The 16,734-nt window shown below is 33.9% G+C and overlaps 1 protein-coding gene and 2 pseudogenes across 1 annotated transcript; 2 read left to right on the forward strand and 1 right to left on the reverse strand.

The window, feature by feature from the left end:
• Positions 1-3,741: 3,741 nt before the first annotated feature.
• On the forward strand, positions 3,742-9,924 carry LOC120119374 (acyl-CoA-binding domain-containing protein 6-like). Its single transcript, XM_039139180.1, has 17 exons — positions 3,742-3,814; positions 4,159-4,266; positions 4,516-4,597; positions 4,864-5,007; positions 5,129-5,206; positions 5,332-5,436; positions 5,781-5,847; positions 5,929-5,990; positions 6,247-6,386; positions 6,667-6,793; positions 6,877-6,991; positions 7,634-7,722; positions 8,053-8,136; positions 8,214-8,561; positions 8,666-9,175; positions 9,269-9,328; positions 9,473-9,924. Exons 2-17 carry the CDS (start codon positions 4,223-4,225, stop codon positions 9,551-9,553), a joined length of 2,136 nt encoding a protein of 711 aa, XP_038995111.1. The 5' UTR covers positions 3,742-3,814; positions 4,159-4,222; the 3' UTR covers positions 9,554-9,924.
• A 1,078-nt stretch (positions 9,925-11,002) lies between these two features.
• Positions 11,003-15,762, forward strand: LOC120119227 (annotated as a pseudogene).
• On the reverse strand, positions 13,035-13,860 carry LOC120120154 (annotated as a pseudogene).
• Positions 15,763-16,734: the final 972 nt, after the last annotated feature.

The following is a 16,734-nucleotide window of genomic DNA, read 5'->3' on the forward strand; positions in this document are numbered from 1 at the left end:
TTTTTTTGGTTATGTACTAATGTTTTTAGAGTAATAAAACTTGAGAATTACATTAATATATATTTAACCTCGTTCTTATTTGGCAAAAGGGTAATTTATTCCTATAGTAAATTTAATTTATGACTTTCGCCTCTATCGTATTTTTGCATCAATTTAGCTCTCGAAGTTGTTCAAATGCATCATTTTATATTTACCCCTAACTTAAAATCCTAAATTATAAACCTTAAACCCTAAATTATAACCACATAACCTCTAAACTCTAAACTCTAACTTAAGGTTATAATTCAAGGTTTTAAATCAAAGTAGATATAAAATGATACAATTAGACAACATTGGGAACTAAAATGCGAAACTACAATAGGAGCAAAAATAATAAATTAAGTCTACTATAGGATAAAAAGTCGAACCCTTCGACCTTTTCATTTTCTAGAATGAACGAAGAAAACTAATCTAGTTTGTTGGAATTTAATAATTTTCCAACCGAATTTAACAACACAATCTTTTTTATATAAAATACTGCGTTTATATGACATTTTTCTTTTGTAAAAAAAATGAAAGTCGTAAAATACCATTTCTTATTATTTATATTTTAAGTTAATTATTATTTATATTTTAAATAATTTAAGATATTATAAAATAATATAAGTTCAAAAATAAATTTTAATAGTTAACAATAACATATACCTACCTACCGACATTGGTGATGAAACTTAAATTCTCCTTAAAACGTCAGACAAACTACACGGGTGACCACTTAATCATGGTCAAAAATCATTTTGACCACCGATGTTTCAATTTGATCAAACATACCACTTAACTATTTAAATGATTTAATCAAGCCACAAGCCGTTAACTTTTAATGGTAGAAGTGACGTGGTTGATAAAATTTAACTGAGAGAAATACTCCCCAATTAACTTTTTGGTATAATTATATATTTAATCTTTGTTACTTACACAAGATATGAATTTAATCCTAATTTTAATTAAATTCAATAAATTTAATCTTCTAATTTTATTATGAACGATTTTTTTTTAAAATTTTCGCATGGAGAAGAAAAGCTCAACTAAGATTTTACTATTTCTTGTTCATTGTACTCTCTTCTCTTTTTACAACTTTTTCGGTCATCAAACCAAAAAAAAAAAAATACTGCAAAGCTACCAAAGGAAATAAAGAACGAAAATAATGAAGTAATTATTATGAATTTCATATTAATATTATTTGTTGGTATTTTGCAATTTGCATTATCCTCTCACTGTTTTTCTCTTTCACCATTTTTTTCTTCTTTTTCGTCTCTCATATCTTTATTCCTCTCGGTTAACTTTTGCAATTTGTGGGTATAATAAATTTATCGAATATAATAATAAAAGATATTATTAATCCTGACACGTGTAGCAATTTAATTAGAGGATTAAAATCATTGAATTTGATTAAAATTAGGATCAAATTGACATCTTGTGCAAGTAACAAGGACCAAATATATAATTATACCAAAAAGTTAACTGAGAGTCATTCTCTCGGTTAAATTTTAACTACTACATCACTTCTACCTTAAAAATTAACAGTCAGTAGTTTGATTGAACCATTTAAATAGTTGGGTGATATGTTTGATCAAATTAAAATCGATGGTCAAAATGATTTTTAACCATAGTTGAGTGATCACCCGTGTAGTTTACCCTAAAAAACCACTACATTTAAAAAATGTTTTTCAAATAAATTAATTTTTATATTTTTTATTGCAAGACTATCTCGATGATATCATCTTATAATTTAACGGATACACGTGAACCGTTAAACGAAAGATCCCACAACAAAAGTTAAAGTTTAATCTCATATTTTTAATGAATAACACTATATGAAATCTCAAATCTTGAACTATTGTTAAATATTATTATAAGGAGATATTATACCATCCATTTAATGGTAAAATTGTACTTAAAATCCATGTAAATCTAAAAATTGGTTTATATTAAGATAGTTTCGCATGTTAACACGAGATGATTACAAGATATTTATAATGTATGAATCTTTTTGAATAATCTGAGATAATTATAAAGATATTATTTGTTTGAATTTTTTAATAATTAACAATGTATATTATCTTATAGATGTGGTTATTTGAATTTATAAATTTAAATAAAATAATAATTTTTTTAAATTATAAAGGCCGCTTAAGGGTTCTACAATGTATGAACTTTTCTTTTTTGAAAATTACAATGTATGATTTTTTTTAACAATGTAAGAACTTTGTGTGGTATGTAACGGGACATTTTGAAAAAAAAGATTAAAATGGATTTGGGTTGCAAATTTTATGGACAAAATGGGCCAACATTATGATATTAAAACGTATAAAGATGAACGTCACACTGTGTCATGGAAAGTCATAGCAGAGGCAACGATTATGGCGATGGGAGTCGCACGCAAGTCCCGAGAGAGAGATGTTTTTGGATTGTAATGAAACCCACTGCCGCTCGCCATTAATGCCTCCAGGCTCCATCATTGACACTTTACACTAACCAACAAAAATACACTTATTTTCTTAAACATATACAGTCTCCTTTTATTTGTTTGCTTTCTTCTTTTTTGACGCAGAAATTTATTCAAATTTCCATGTTATTTCTCACACTTCTTCAGTCTCTCACAACTGGTAAAAAAAACTGGAAAAATGGGTGGGGTTTGAAGAAAATCTACCCATTCATCTTAATATGTAATTTAATTTTTTATTTTTTTGGGTAAAGTACACAAATAGTCATCCGACTATAAAGTATTACTTAATTAAGTTTATTTACTATTAAAAGTTTTAAAATTATTATCTTTTCTTAAGTCCTTCGACTATTAAAAGTTATAAAATGATCATTCGAATATTCATTATGTTCCAAACTTATCTTTTTTTGTTAAAAAAATAACGATTGTCTAAGTTAGATATTAACATGATGACTGAGATATGATACTTGTTTGAGATTCTATGATTAAATGTTATCATATCATAGTCAGTAAGTTAACGTTCAACTCAAAATGCCGTCAAATTTTTAACAAAAAAATGACGAGTTTGGAACATAATGAATAGTCAGATAACCATTTTGTAACTTTTAATAGTCGAGAGACTCAACAAAACAACACTCTATAGTCGAAGGATAATTTTATAAATACTCTATAATTAGGGGATCATTTGTGCACTTTACCCTTATTTTTTTTGGGTAAAGAACATAAATGATCATTAGATTATAGAAGGTTATTTTGTTAAATTTCTAAATAATTAAAATTTATAAAATAATCATCAGAGTATTCATATTTTATATATTCTAAACTTATATTTTTTATTAAAATATTCACAATCGTCTGAGTTAAATGTTAATCTCCTGATAAAATTTAATCTTAGACCTGTTTGAGCTCTATAATAGTTTGAGATTCAAATATCATATTTCAATCAACAAGTTAACATCCAATTTAAATGACCATTAATTTTTAACAAAAACAATTTAAAACATATAAATAATCACATGACTATTTTATAACTTTATAATAATAAAAAATTAAAAAAACAATGTATTATAATAAAGATATTATTTTATAATTTTAAATAATTAAATTTTTTAATAAAATAATTATTAATAATCTAAAATTCATTTATGTACTTTATGTTATTTTTCTATGACATTATGGTAAGTAGGTAACTACCTCTATTATCCATCGGTTGTTAAGAGGGACCTTCCAAGGCAAATCTTGGCAAAGATCCAAAGGATTCCATGAATCAGACAACACACAAGAAAACAAGACAACCCAGTTCCTCTTTCTCCATCGTCACTATTACAGAAGGTACAGCTCACTTCTTCAATGAAAACTCATTTTCATTATTGAAATTTTAATGTCTTTTATTTCACTTCCAAGCTAATGGAATCAACTGCTTCATCTACCTTCATTTTCTCAACGGCCCATTAATTTTGTTCCATTTCTCTTTCTTTTTTCTTAGTAACCAAACACAAGTTCAAGTTTAAAAGGTCAAATCTTTTTTGTGTCAAGTTAACATAATAACCCATGGTTATGGTAGACTGTAACTCTGTATTTGAAAAAGAACTTCTGGGGTTTTATCATAATATCTGTGTATGCAAGGTTGTTAGATATTTTGTTGTTTTAAGCTGTTTTTGTTGATGATAATGTAGGTGGAAATTTTTAGGGTTTTATTTTCTGGATTTTTTTTTATTGAAAGAGCTTTCCTTTGCCTGGATGAATATGTTTGGCTTTTCTCGTAGACGCATGAAGCTTGGCAGGTCAGTTTCTTCATTTTTCTTGATTTGACATTTTCTATTTTTATGTTTAAATAAATGTTCTTTGTTCCTTTTATGCCAAAGAAGAAAATGTAATCTAAACATTGTGAGAAATTGAGGGGCTTGGTGGATAACTTTTGCAAACTTGATTAAAGAATCCCCAACTCCCACATTTTTTTATGATTGAGAAGCACTTTTTAGTTTTTACAAAATTTTATTAACTTATTTTAGCATATTTCTTTGTTGATTTAGAGTGAAGAAAGTACAGCTTTCGGAGTCTGCCCATGGAATTAGAAGTCCTATGAGACCACCCAAACAAAGCAACAATGCAAATGTGAGGCATTTAACATGTTTGAATCTTGGTTTGGTAATGGTAGTTGTATGTGTTATACGTCACTCGAGCTTTGATATGAATATCGGAAATGGGTATCCGACACTGATATCATTAGATTTTTTGTAAGTTTTTTTCCAAGATGCTTGGTGGCCATGTCCCTATTTTCATGTGGCCGACTGAGTGTTGGACACCGGTGCTCTGAGAAAAATTAAGACTCCGATCAACATAGTGAATATAAGTTGCTAAAGCCTTCAATTCTATTTCAGGTTGAGTCTGCGATGCCTGCTGGTAGTCATTCCGACGAACTTGAATCCCACTGTGCTACTGCCCCAGAGATTAATTCATCAGGGAACTCCGAGAATTGGATGGTGTTGTCAGTTTCCGGTGAAGCACCTGTGCCACGTTTCAATGTAACATATCGTTTGTTTCTGATTTTCAGATGCTTCATATCTTAGGTCTTTATGACTTAATTCAACTTTTGTGTATTGGTTATGATGGAAATGCGGAAATCTTTTTATGATCCCTGAATAGCATGCAGCCACCATTGTTGGGAACAAGATGATAGTGGTTGGTGGTGAATCTGTGAACGGAACTTTAGATGATGTGCAGGTAAATGTAACTTAATAATGTGCAACTTTTTTTTTTTAAATTATGTAGAGTTTAGTTGACATGGTGCAAGGTATTCTGCAAACTGAAACGTATACAAAGTTAATTCATTTATGTTTTAAATGCAGGTTCTTAATTTCAATACTTTTTCTTGGAGCATGGCATCATCAAAGCTTTACTCGTCACCTAGTAATCTTCCACTTAAGATTCCTTCATGCAAAGGCCATAGTCTGGTACCATTATATACGATTGCATTTCATTTTCCCTTATTTTGAATTCGTTATACTTTGTATGCTATGCTAATCACTGTTGTTCATAGATGCATTAAGCTAAAACATTATGTGACATGCAGTACATAGGATCATCCACTTGTATGCAAGAAGTTAATAGAATTCCATGGCACTTCCATTTCTACTAATTATATTTTATTTGAATCTTATGTTTGTAGTTTAATTAATTGGTACGTTCTTGCACAACTTTATTGTTTTATCGTGTTGGGTCATGTTAATTCTATCAAGTGGGATGCAAAGTATCAGGAGTATTGGTGTTCTTGAGGTTTTTCTGTTTCCTTAACCAGGTTTCATGGGGAAAGAAAGCCCTCTTGGTTGGAGGCCGACCCGACCCTGCAAATGACAAACTTTCAGGTTTGAAAATAGAATCTTTTTCTGTAATGTATTGTCACTTTTTTCCGATACGTTCCGGTTCTCAATTCTGTTCTCTTGCAGTATGGTCATTCGATACAGAGACAGAATGCTGGTCAGTTATGGAAGCAAAAGGAGAAATACCGGTACTTCTTTACTACTCGTAAAGGCCAAATTACTCTTAAATGTTGTAAAAAGAAAATGCTACACGAGTAAGGAAAGTAAATTCTACTAGGCAATGCATTCTAAATAGCTTAACACTGGAATGTCATAAAGTTACATGGAAGGGTGCCTTTTTTTCTATGCTGCATCCTTTGTTATTATCGTATTTTGTAGAGAAACTCCGAGTTTTACCCATCTATAGACGTAAGCATTCCTAACAAACATCATGATATCTTCCAGATTGCTCGAAGTGGTCACACTGTGGTTAGGACAAGCTCCGTGTTAATCCTTTTTGGTGGTGAAGATGCTAAAAAGAAGAAACTGAATGACTTACATATGTTTGATTTCAAGTCCTTGACATGGCTCACTCTTCAGTGCACGTATGTCGCTGGCGCATATTCCTTAACGTCTCTTAGTTATGCATCTATGGTCTTTGACTCTTTGTTTTTCTTGAAGTATCTGTTTTCAATGCATAACCAGACATGAGTATGGGGATATGATCTTTCTAGTACTCTCCAAATACTTGAAGGTCTTGAATTTTTTTTTTTTGAATATGCCCGATACTCACACCCAAGTGATAAGTTACATAGGGATTCATCATAAGACTAATTCTTATGCAAGAAGCTTCTGATAAATGCATTGCTCTGCGGAACTGTATAGGGGAACAAGACCATCACCAAGGTCCAATCATGTAGCAACTCTTTATGGTGATAAAACCCTTTTCGTCTTTGGTGGAGCATCAAAGTCCCGGACATTGAATGACTTGTACTCGCTTGACTTTGAAACGGTGAGTAAAAATTCGGATTATGTTACTGGACAGTTGCTTTTTTGTTAGCTTGTAATGGTCTTTCTATAATAACTCTTCCTCAGATGGTATGGTCAAGAATAAAGATATGTGGTTTTCATCCGTCACCAAGAGCTGGTTGCTGCGGTGTTCTGTGCGGAACAAAATGGTACATAGCCGGAGGTGGAAGTAGGAAAAAAAGTATGCATGTACTAGCTCTTGAATTTCATTATTTTCTTTGATGAAAAAGCGTCAGACAGAAATTTAATCACCTCCTTTTCATCCTTCGAAATGGGTAAACATGTAGTTGTTTGATATCATATCGCATTTCCATCTCAAAGCCGATCACTACTACCTTCTTGACCCCATTGTAGTTTGTATGCATTCATACAGATGTCTGCTAGTTCGTGTTAAGTCCTATGTTATTCCGACTCTTCATTTTTTCTCTTTAAGTACCTGTATTTAACACTAGTGTCCGGCACATGTTTGGGTACGGGCATGGGAATATGATATTGCAAGAGCCCTCTAAATTCCAAGTAACATCAGTGTTGACCATATTATTGGCGTTAACATCGGGACATGGCTTCACCTGTGTTTTTATTACGGGATTTCAGTTTTCTACCGCGGGTAGCAAATATTCAAAAGAAAATTAGAGGGCTGATGAACTTACGTAGCCAGTGATAGAGTACCATTTCATAGATGTAATTGCATTGAGCAATGCGTGATGACCATACTATAAATCAAACCTTTGGTTCTCACTATTTCTTAATGTATTATTCCTTTTGCATTTGTTCTCGCTGCACATTTCTTATATTTAAGTTTTTGATTCCAAAATGTTTGCAGGACACACAGAGACTGTTGTCTATGATGTTCTAAAGTCCAAGTGGTCCGTGGCCATTAAGTCACTTCCATCCTCGATCACCACTAGCAAGGTGAACATGATTTTAATACCCTCATACTGCATGATGTTCCCAAGGCCAAGTGGTCTTGCATTACGTCCATCTCTTGATCACCACTAACAAGGTTAACATGCTGTATTTATCCTTTGTAATAAAGGACTGATTCTTTAAATGTTTTGATAACATTGAGCCGAATGATGTAAAATATATATTACCGGAATTCCTGTATGCTTTCATTTCAGAATATAGCAATCTTGATTACTACAATATGTTGTTCTTAAGATGGCTTTCGTTTATATACCATACAACTCCTCAGTGATAAGACATGGAGCACTACTGTTATTAAGATGGTTGTTCTTACAGGGATTTAGCCTAGTACTCGTGCAGAACAAGGATAAGGATTTCCTTGTTGCATTCGGCGGATTTAAAAAAGAGCCATCAAATCAGGTTTGTAGTTTAAATTCATATATTTATAATTACTACAATATTTTGAAATTGTAATTACTTCTTTGTGCATTACACAGGTTGAAGTACTGATCATTGATAAGAATGAATCGTCCATGGAACGGAGATCTACTCTCTGTAAACCTGCAGGACAAATGCATTTTGCAAAGCGTGATTCATCATCTGCAGGGCCTGCTAACCAAACGATTAACAGTTCTTCCCAAAGTTCCGACGATTCTGCTGTGAAACAAAATTTAGCCTCTATAATCGAACACAATTGTAGTCGGAAATCATTGTTGGAGTTGACTTTTCTGGACCAAAATACTCCCGGAAATGTCTCACTGAGGAAGCAATTTAATAACGAGGAAGAACATAATGCAACTGTTAGAATAACAAAGAATCCGGATAATTCAAGTTTTATTCTGCAGGTAATCGTAAAAGCTTCATTCAATGACCTATTGCTTTCAAGATGATTAACATCCTTTTTCCATTGGAATATTTCATTTGCATAACATATTTTTTGTTGTTATAGGCAACGGAAGAAAAAACGAGTCAGTCTGATACAGGAATTCGGATTAGTTCTCCTGGGATGAAAATTAGTTCAGAGTTCGGAACTGAATGTTCAAGTCTGCAGGTTGAAGGGATCTCAAATGATCCCATCAATAACGATAATTTTGTATTCCCGGAAGCTGATGATAAATCAGGAGCATTATCAGCTCCCACAAGCATGTATCAATTTTACGAGACAAGAATGGCTGCCCTAAGTAGAAAAAATGGAATTTTAGAAGTACAGTTGGCGGCTGCATTGACATGCCGAGACACGGCAGAGAGAACTTTAGCCTCGGCTCTCAAGAGCAAAGAGGAGATGAAGAAAAGATTTGAGGACACGATGAAGGAGATGGAACTGCTAAAAGATAAACTAGCTGGTATAGAACTTGCGCATGAGGAGGCTAACAACTTATCGAACATAGTCCACTCGGACAATGTAAGACTTGAACATGATGTGGCGTTCCTTAAGGCTGTTCTAGATGATACACAAAAGGTATTGGTTTTGTCATCTGATGCCAAACTCACCATGGAAACTTGCATTTTCGCATCGCATTTTGAAGAGTGCCTGTTTTGAGATTTATTGTAGGAGCTTCACTCAACGAGAGGAGTCCTTGCAGGGGAGAGGGCCAGAGCATTCCAGTTACAGGTTTACCGCTTTTCCATAAACAGGAAACAAAATAACCGCTGTGTAGAGTGAAGCTTGTGTCAAATGACCGTATAGAGTTGATTGAATTCATGGATTTTGTCTTTTTTCCATATATGCTGCATTTTACCTGCTATTGTGATGTAGGTTGAAGTTTTCCATCTCAAACAAAGGTTGCAATCAATGGAGAACCGAGCGCCGACTCCAAGGAAACCATTCAATGTATAGTATATCAGACCAAATCCAGTACCCGTTATAGTCATCCATGTATCTATTTTCCAAACATGATCGATCCTACGTACGACAAACCATTTGAATAAACAACCGTTGAATCTGCCTGGGATTGAGCCTTTGTCTGCAGAGTGCAGAACTAAGCATGGAGATTTGTCCAGTAGTCTACCTGGTCTGCAGAGTGTGCAGAACTAAGTATGTATATGCATGAATATGTCGCATGTTTCGATGGATGTAATCGCTTTCACCAAATGATGAACACTAAGGATGCAGTTGGAACCTTGCTGCTGCTGAAAGGGCTTTTAGCCTGTTTTTCTTTCAAGCAATGCAAAATCCATGTATCTATTTATTCCATGATCTCTTTAGTACATCATATTCTTGCAAAAGTACTAAGAACATGAATTAATTATTTTCGCTAGGGTTTTTTTTGGCCCAATAGGTAAATCAGGAAAAAGAATTTTGTGATATAGGGCTGTCAGAAAATTATTTTGGGAGCAACGGCATTCTCTACAGAACATGGGAAGTGACGAATTCTGAAGAATATTGTTATTATATTCTGTGTTTATTATTTAATTAATTTCTACAAAATTTGTCACCTGTGTTTGAATATTCTAGTACTTGACTAGAGCTTGCGAGCATAATTAATCATTTTTTATTATTTAGTGTAAATCTTTGTTTGAACTTGGACTTGAGAAGTTGAGGATGAGAATTAAACAATTTTTACTAGGCAGAGGTAAGAGTGTAAAATGAGACATGCTAACAAGCTAGTCAGATTTAAACATCTTAAGATTCAAAATTGTATTTGCAAGAGTACGGGAGTGAAGTAAACAAGCTAAATCCTGTACCTCGAGCTTAGAAAATGATATTTGATTGAGCTCAAGCCGAGTATCGAGCCTTGTGTTTCAAATCTACCTTGAGCTTGAGCATATCACTATTCGAGCTTGGTTAGGCTCAACTACAGCCCCTAGATAAACGAGCTTAATTGAACCAGCTCAAGCAATTTGATCTTTTATTTCAATTCGAGCTCCAACTTAAAAAAGTGAAACTCGGTTACACCTTTGTGATGCAATATTTTTTGATAGATTGAGCATGACACCTATCGATTACTCCCTACCTATTACTATGTTTTTGAATGATCAATGCATGTTATAGTTTTAGTTTTGTTACATTGCTTGTGCTTTGATTGTGTTAGAATTTCTCCTGTTTCATATTCCTTCCCCCTTCAAACAATCGAAGGACCAAATATGTTGAGTTGACAAGAAAAAAAAGAAAATTGAAATTTAAGATACCTGTCATTTCAATGTGCTGTTGTTATCTGAACAATAAGTAAGATGCATGCTTTTGGAAGCCATATTTATGAATAAATTGTGAACTAGCACTTCAACTTTTGGAAGCCAGATTACTAGCTTGCAGTGCCATTTTTGTCTGATATGTGCATTACTAATAATGTTATTCTCGAGTAGGTGGCTGGATTTGGAGCTGAAATTGATAGCAGATGTTGGTATGGTGGGTGCACCAAATGCCGGAAAAAGCACTCTACTAAGTGTGATAAGCTCTGCTCAGCCGGAAATAGCAAATTACCCTTTTACAACGTTGCTTCCCAATCTGGGTGTAGTTTCATTTGATTATGATTCTACCATGGTTGTCGCTGATCTTCCTGGTTTACTTGAAGGAGCACACCGGGGTTTCGGTTTAGGTCATGAGTTCCTACGGCACACCGATAGATGTTCAGCACTGGTATGGACTTCTCCTCATATTGTAATATGCTCTTGAAGACTTCTATTAATTGCTTCTCGTGTGTTATGATAGTTTAAATTCGCAGTTGGCTCCATTAACTATTAAAACTGTTCTCCTGGCTATGTTAGGGTGAAGGAACTGTTTTATAGGCTGATCAGAATCCCGTCTCTTCCTTCCATAGGTACATGTCGTTGATGGCTCTGGACAGCAACCAGAGCTTGAGTTCGATGCGGTTCGTCTTGAACTGGAAATGTTTAGCCCAGAACTAGCTGAAAAGCCATTTATAGTTGCCTATAATAAGATGGACCTTTCAGAGGCATACGAAAATTGGCCATCTTTTAAGGAAAAATTACAAGAACGTGGAATTAAAACTTTTTGCTCGAGTGTAGTAAAAAGAGTAGGAACTCATGAAGTCATCAGTACCGCCTACAAACTTCTTCAAGAAACTAAAAAATCCAACGAGGGATTAGAAGGTTAACTTTATTTTCAGTTAATTCTTTAACTTTATTTTAAGTTAATTCTTTAAATTCCTTATTGACAACATCCTCAATCCTTATATTTTCATATGATTTTCTCATTGTACTCTATGAACTCTAATCCATCCCGTGAATCCATTCCATTCATCATTGACTAGTCCTAGCTGTTCTTTAGGTTTTCAAGATCAGATAGATTTGAACCATGTAGCCGATATGGTACAGAAGCAGCGTAGCTCCTCTATTAGCGAGTTTGAGATCACTCGTGACAGTAGTTGCAGTTCGTGGTATGTAACTGGAGCTGGGTTGCAACGCTTCGTTCAGATGACAAACTGGCGGTATGTTAATAACTCTCATCGTCAATTGCTTGATCTGCTCACTTCTCCTATCTATTTCTCACCATTGTCTTTCTGCCGGCTGTGAGAATGCTGCCATGGAGGCTAAGAATGATGAAAGCTCAAATGAAGGAGGAGGAAACTTAAAGATAGAGATGACAGAATGAAGATTTTATTGATCATTGAAGAAATTACTCTGCCTACAATCTAATATAAGTGTGGCTTATATAGCCCAAGTAACCAACAACTATAACAAACTAATAACAATTAATAACAAGCTAAAAACAAACTCGAACATTCACTCTACTTTTCCACCTTTTAATTTTCTTCAAAATGAACTTGCTATTAGAAAGTTGATCAAACAAAGAGTGCAAACTTAATAAGTTGGAATTCAACCGTCTTGCCGTCTCGATGAACAATTTACCGGATAAATTCTCTTTCACCTAAAACATCTTCTTTCCTCAACTTTCCTCGGCTTTTCTTTTTCTTCTTTTCAAGAGTTGTTTTTCATCTTCACTGTTCTTCCTCTTCACTTATTGGGACTTTGTTTTTGTTGGAAGCAAGGCAGTTAAGCTACGAGCTCCCGGATGCAATCTGAAGCTTCTTTTGGGCAAGAAAACATCCTATTTTGTCTGGTTAAGGAAGACAAGGCTGTTAAACTCTTAACCCTCCCCGGAGATTTTCTTCTATGGTAACTTGGCTGTTAAGCCTCAAAGTTTCATGTTAAACTTTGGAGAAGAAGTAACAAGTGATGAACGATACTCTATGAACACCTTAAGCTGCTGTATGATTGGAGAACCGAACGGAAAAATGCATAACCAGCAAAACAGTAGATGCACCAATTGAACCACTCAATGGTCACCTTAGAATCAAACCATCAACAATTTATAGTAGCAAAATCACAATACGAACGAATAACACGAGCAGTAGTGATCAAAAGCACCAAAAACGTATAAGGCTAGCATTTGAACCCAGATATTGAAGCGAGAAGTAAAATGCCAGTGGCACCACAATTGCATAACCGTAGATTCCAAAAGCTGCTACATTTACATAGCCAACATCAAAGCTCCAAGAAGTAGTGCCATCGGTATGCTTTTTCATAAGGTATGTGGCAAAGTTTCCAAAGGAAGAAAGCACGAAGACCAATGTAGTTGTGATCCAGATATGCCCATACAGATCAAGGTTAGCATCAATCTTGCTGAAAAAATCTCCACCAGTAGGATAAAACGAACTGATCAGCCTGTTTATCATAACATCTGTATCCACGTTAAAATATTGTGTGTAGGATGATATATTAAACACTCCCTTCCAGTTGTTTGGTGGCTGTTGTTCAAGGCTTCCAGTTGGAGCTTCAAGAGTTTGATAACCTCAACCTATACTTCCTCCACTGCCATTATTCGGAAGGGAAATATTGAATATTCGCTTCAGAAACTGCAAATGAGACCTTTTCTTCATTTATAACAGATGGAAGCAACGACCTTCTTGATGAGGTGATACAAATCCTCAAGAATTTCAGGGGCAAGACCGTGGGCCTTAAGGATACACAAGATCTTGCTTCCATAACGCTCTTAACCTGAGCAATACCATGAGAATCACTAAGAATGACACCAATATGAGATGAGGTCAAGCCCTTCTTTGCGAAGTTGCAAATGTTTTCCTCAGCATCTTGAGAAGAGATATTGAGCCAGCTTGGTGGGGTTATCTTATAAGGCAGAGTTGAGGCAGACATACCTTTACCGCGACTGTGAATACGACCCATGGTAACAAAGGATTTTCGATGAAAAAACAAACGGACGGTGAATAGAGAATGACGGTGGTTGAGGATTCGGTTACTGATCGGTGTTTAGAAAGAAAACAACAACAAACTCAAGCGGAATAAAGATGGCCACAAGATCATCGGCGAATGATACCATGTGAGAATGCTGCCATAGAGGCTAAGAATGATAAAAGCTCAAATGAAGGAGGAAACTTAAAGATAGAGAGATGACAGAATGAAGATCTTATTGATCATTGAAGAAAGTACTCTGCCTACAATCTAATATAAGTGTGGCTTATATAGCCCAAGAAACCAACAACTATAACAAACTAATAACAACTAATAACAAGCTAATAACAAACCATAACAAACTCTAACACCGGCTGTATGCTTTCCTAGTTTATCATGTTTGTGTCACTTCGGTGGTACTGCTGAGCCTGTTCTTCCTTATTTTAGCTTGTAAATTGTGTGATATATGATATTGGATAGGTTTCATGCTGCATTAAAACTGTATTTGGCTCGTCAATCATGCAACTAGTCAGATAAATTTCCCCTTTCTTTAAAGGAGGATACGATGAAGTTTGGCTTTTGTCTGAAACGAATTTTTAAGCAGACTCTCAGGTTCCAAAGCATCACTTTAGACTGTAATGTAAATACAATACCTAGGATTAAATACCGTGGATTGTAGTCATCTGTTTTGCCCTTAATTAGCACTTGGAAGATGAATATTCTATCATCTAGTATTTTTTTCTGGTTCCTTTTCTTCAAGTTTCTGGATGAAGAAAGGGTGCTGGAAAACCGGATAATTACTTTTAGTGCAATGCGGAGGATAAATTTTGAATGTTTCAACTCAATATGCAGAACTTTTATGACAAACATTTTCCTGTAATTAATTGAGTGATTTAAACTATAGTTTCCTTGTGCACCAGGGTTATATAAATCCAGTCCAAAACACACTGATTTATTTCCTCTGGCCTCACCAATTGCTCAGTGATTCATGTAATCTAGATTAACATGCATTTCTTGTAATGGTGCATGCTCATTATATAACTTTATGAATCATTGTGTAAGCCATTTAGGTTTCTAAATGTAAATCGAGCATATGCATTTCTTTGATGGAAACAAGAACGATCATTTAAAAAAAAAAAATAGCTAACAACGTGATGCCTTTCCCCGACAATGACATAAGTAGCGTCACTAACAGAAAGATTAGTTCTAAATGTCGTAAATATCAACGAAAACGACTGCTCTCAACCAAAGTCAGTATTATTTGTGTATATCACTGCATGATTTTCGCTTACATCAAACTGTTTCGGACCGATGAGGATGTGTTATTGTTATTCCTTTTTCTCATAACATGTCACTCAATTTAACAGATACAAGGACTCCGAGAAAAGATTTCAACATGTCTTGGAGGCAGGAGGCTTGTGGAGTGAATAGGTCTCTCATGAAGCTTGGAGTGAAAGAGGCGATACAGTGATTGTTGGAGAGGTTTGTTGCTCAAATATATATATGGTTATTGAGAACACGTTTTGATTTCGCATCATCCCCTAACCCTAGCGGTAAATCATCTACGTAAAAAATCTCCCCGTCCCCAGTTTTCCCCATCTTTTTGTTGATTGAGATTAATCTTTGTGAGAAACTTAAAACATGGATATCCCAAAATCGTTTATCCAATGACTGCATGTTTTGCTTTATCCTTTTCAGATGGAGATGGTGTGGCACGATTCTACAGAGAATTCTGGTGCACCAAACATGAGAAAGAGATTAACAGAGTCAATCAAATGGCCACAGTTTAAGTAACTGCCACCAGCACCTCCGACGTATGTCACCGAACTGCCATATCAGTAGGTCAGGCAAAGCCGGTGAGTTTTGGTGCTTGTTCAGTGCCATATCAGTAGTTACTTCAACACTTGTTATTTGATTTCCAATAATTTTATAAATGGTGTTAAAAGTATGATTAATGCATTTTAATTATATTTAAAAGATGGGTCAACTACTGAACTGGTCATTTTTGTTTTACTTTGATCACCGATTTTAAAAAATATTATTTTTCAGTCACTTGTATTATTATTTACGACACTTGCATTATTGATTGTTAGATTTTGATCATTACGTTATTAATTGTTACATTTTAATCACTGAATTGTTAATTCTCGTTAGTTAGATGACGTAACATGTTAGTAAAAAGATCTATCTTTAATTTTATCCCTGAAATTTAAATAAAATATTATTTTAACTATAAATTTTAAATAAATGTTAATTTGACCATCAACGGTCCCTCACCGTCGTCGTTGTCAGTTAGCAGCAACCATCGTCGTTGTGAATGTAAGAACCTAAAATTTTTACTTAACCCCAATTTGATCTCTTAAACCCCAATTTAATGTTTATGTAATCCAAAAATATCACGGACTTAAAAAAAACAGCCTAAAAAAATCTTCTGAGTTCCATTCAAATCAAACCACAACAATAAATTCATTATAAATATTCCTTTAAAATAGCGACACCAAAAAATTTAAATTTATATTCTAGTCAAATTAATATCTTTTATAATATTATTATGTTTATAGTATTAATATACTTTTTTAATATTTATAAATTATAATATATTTTGTAAATTTTCCATCTTTAAATTAACAGTATCATTCAGCTTTCTCTTTTTCTCTTTTTAAATTATTCTTTTTAAAGTTATTTGAGTGCAATTAACACTCGATTAGATCTAAACTTGGCACAACAATTCTAATTACACAATCACATACGGAGCTCTGTTTATAATATTTTATTTGTGTATTTGATTTTCAAATAAGGAGCTCTATTTTTATTTTATTTTATATTTTTATATCTTATCTTGTATAATTTAGTATAAAAGTTTTGAGT

Source organism: Hibiscus syriacus, unplaced genomic scaffold, assembly GCF_006381635.1.
Source record: "Hibiscus syriacus cultivar Baekdansim isolate YM2019G1 unplaced genomic scaffold, ASM638163v2 tig00110332_pilon, whole genome shotgun sequence".
Lineage (NCBI taxonomy): Eukaryota > Viridiplantae > Streptophyta > Magnoliopsida > Malvales > Malvaceae > Hibiscus > Hibiscus syriacus.

Excerpts from the sequence above, each read along its gene's own strand:
- LOC120119374 (XM_039139180.1), top strand. The coding sequence starts at position 4,223 with ATGAATATGTTTGGCTTTTCTCGTAGACGCATGAAGCTTGGCAG. Across the intron at positions 4,598-4,863 it reads AACAAAGCAACAATGCAAAT|GTTGAGTCTGCGATGCCTGC; the intron begins GTGAGGCATTTA and ends ATTCTATTTCAG. Across the intron at positions 6,794-6,876 it reads ACTCGCTTGACTTTGAAACG|ATGGTATGGTCAAGAATAAA; the intron begins GTGAGTAAAAAT and ends ACTCTTCCTCAG.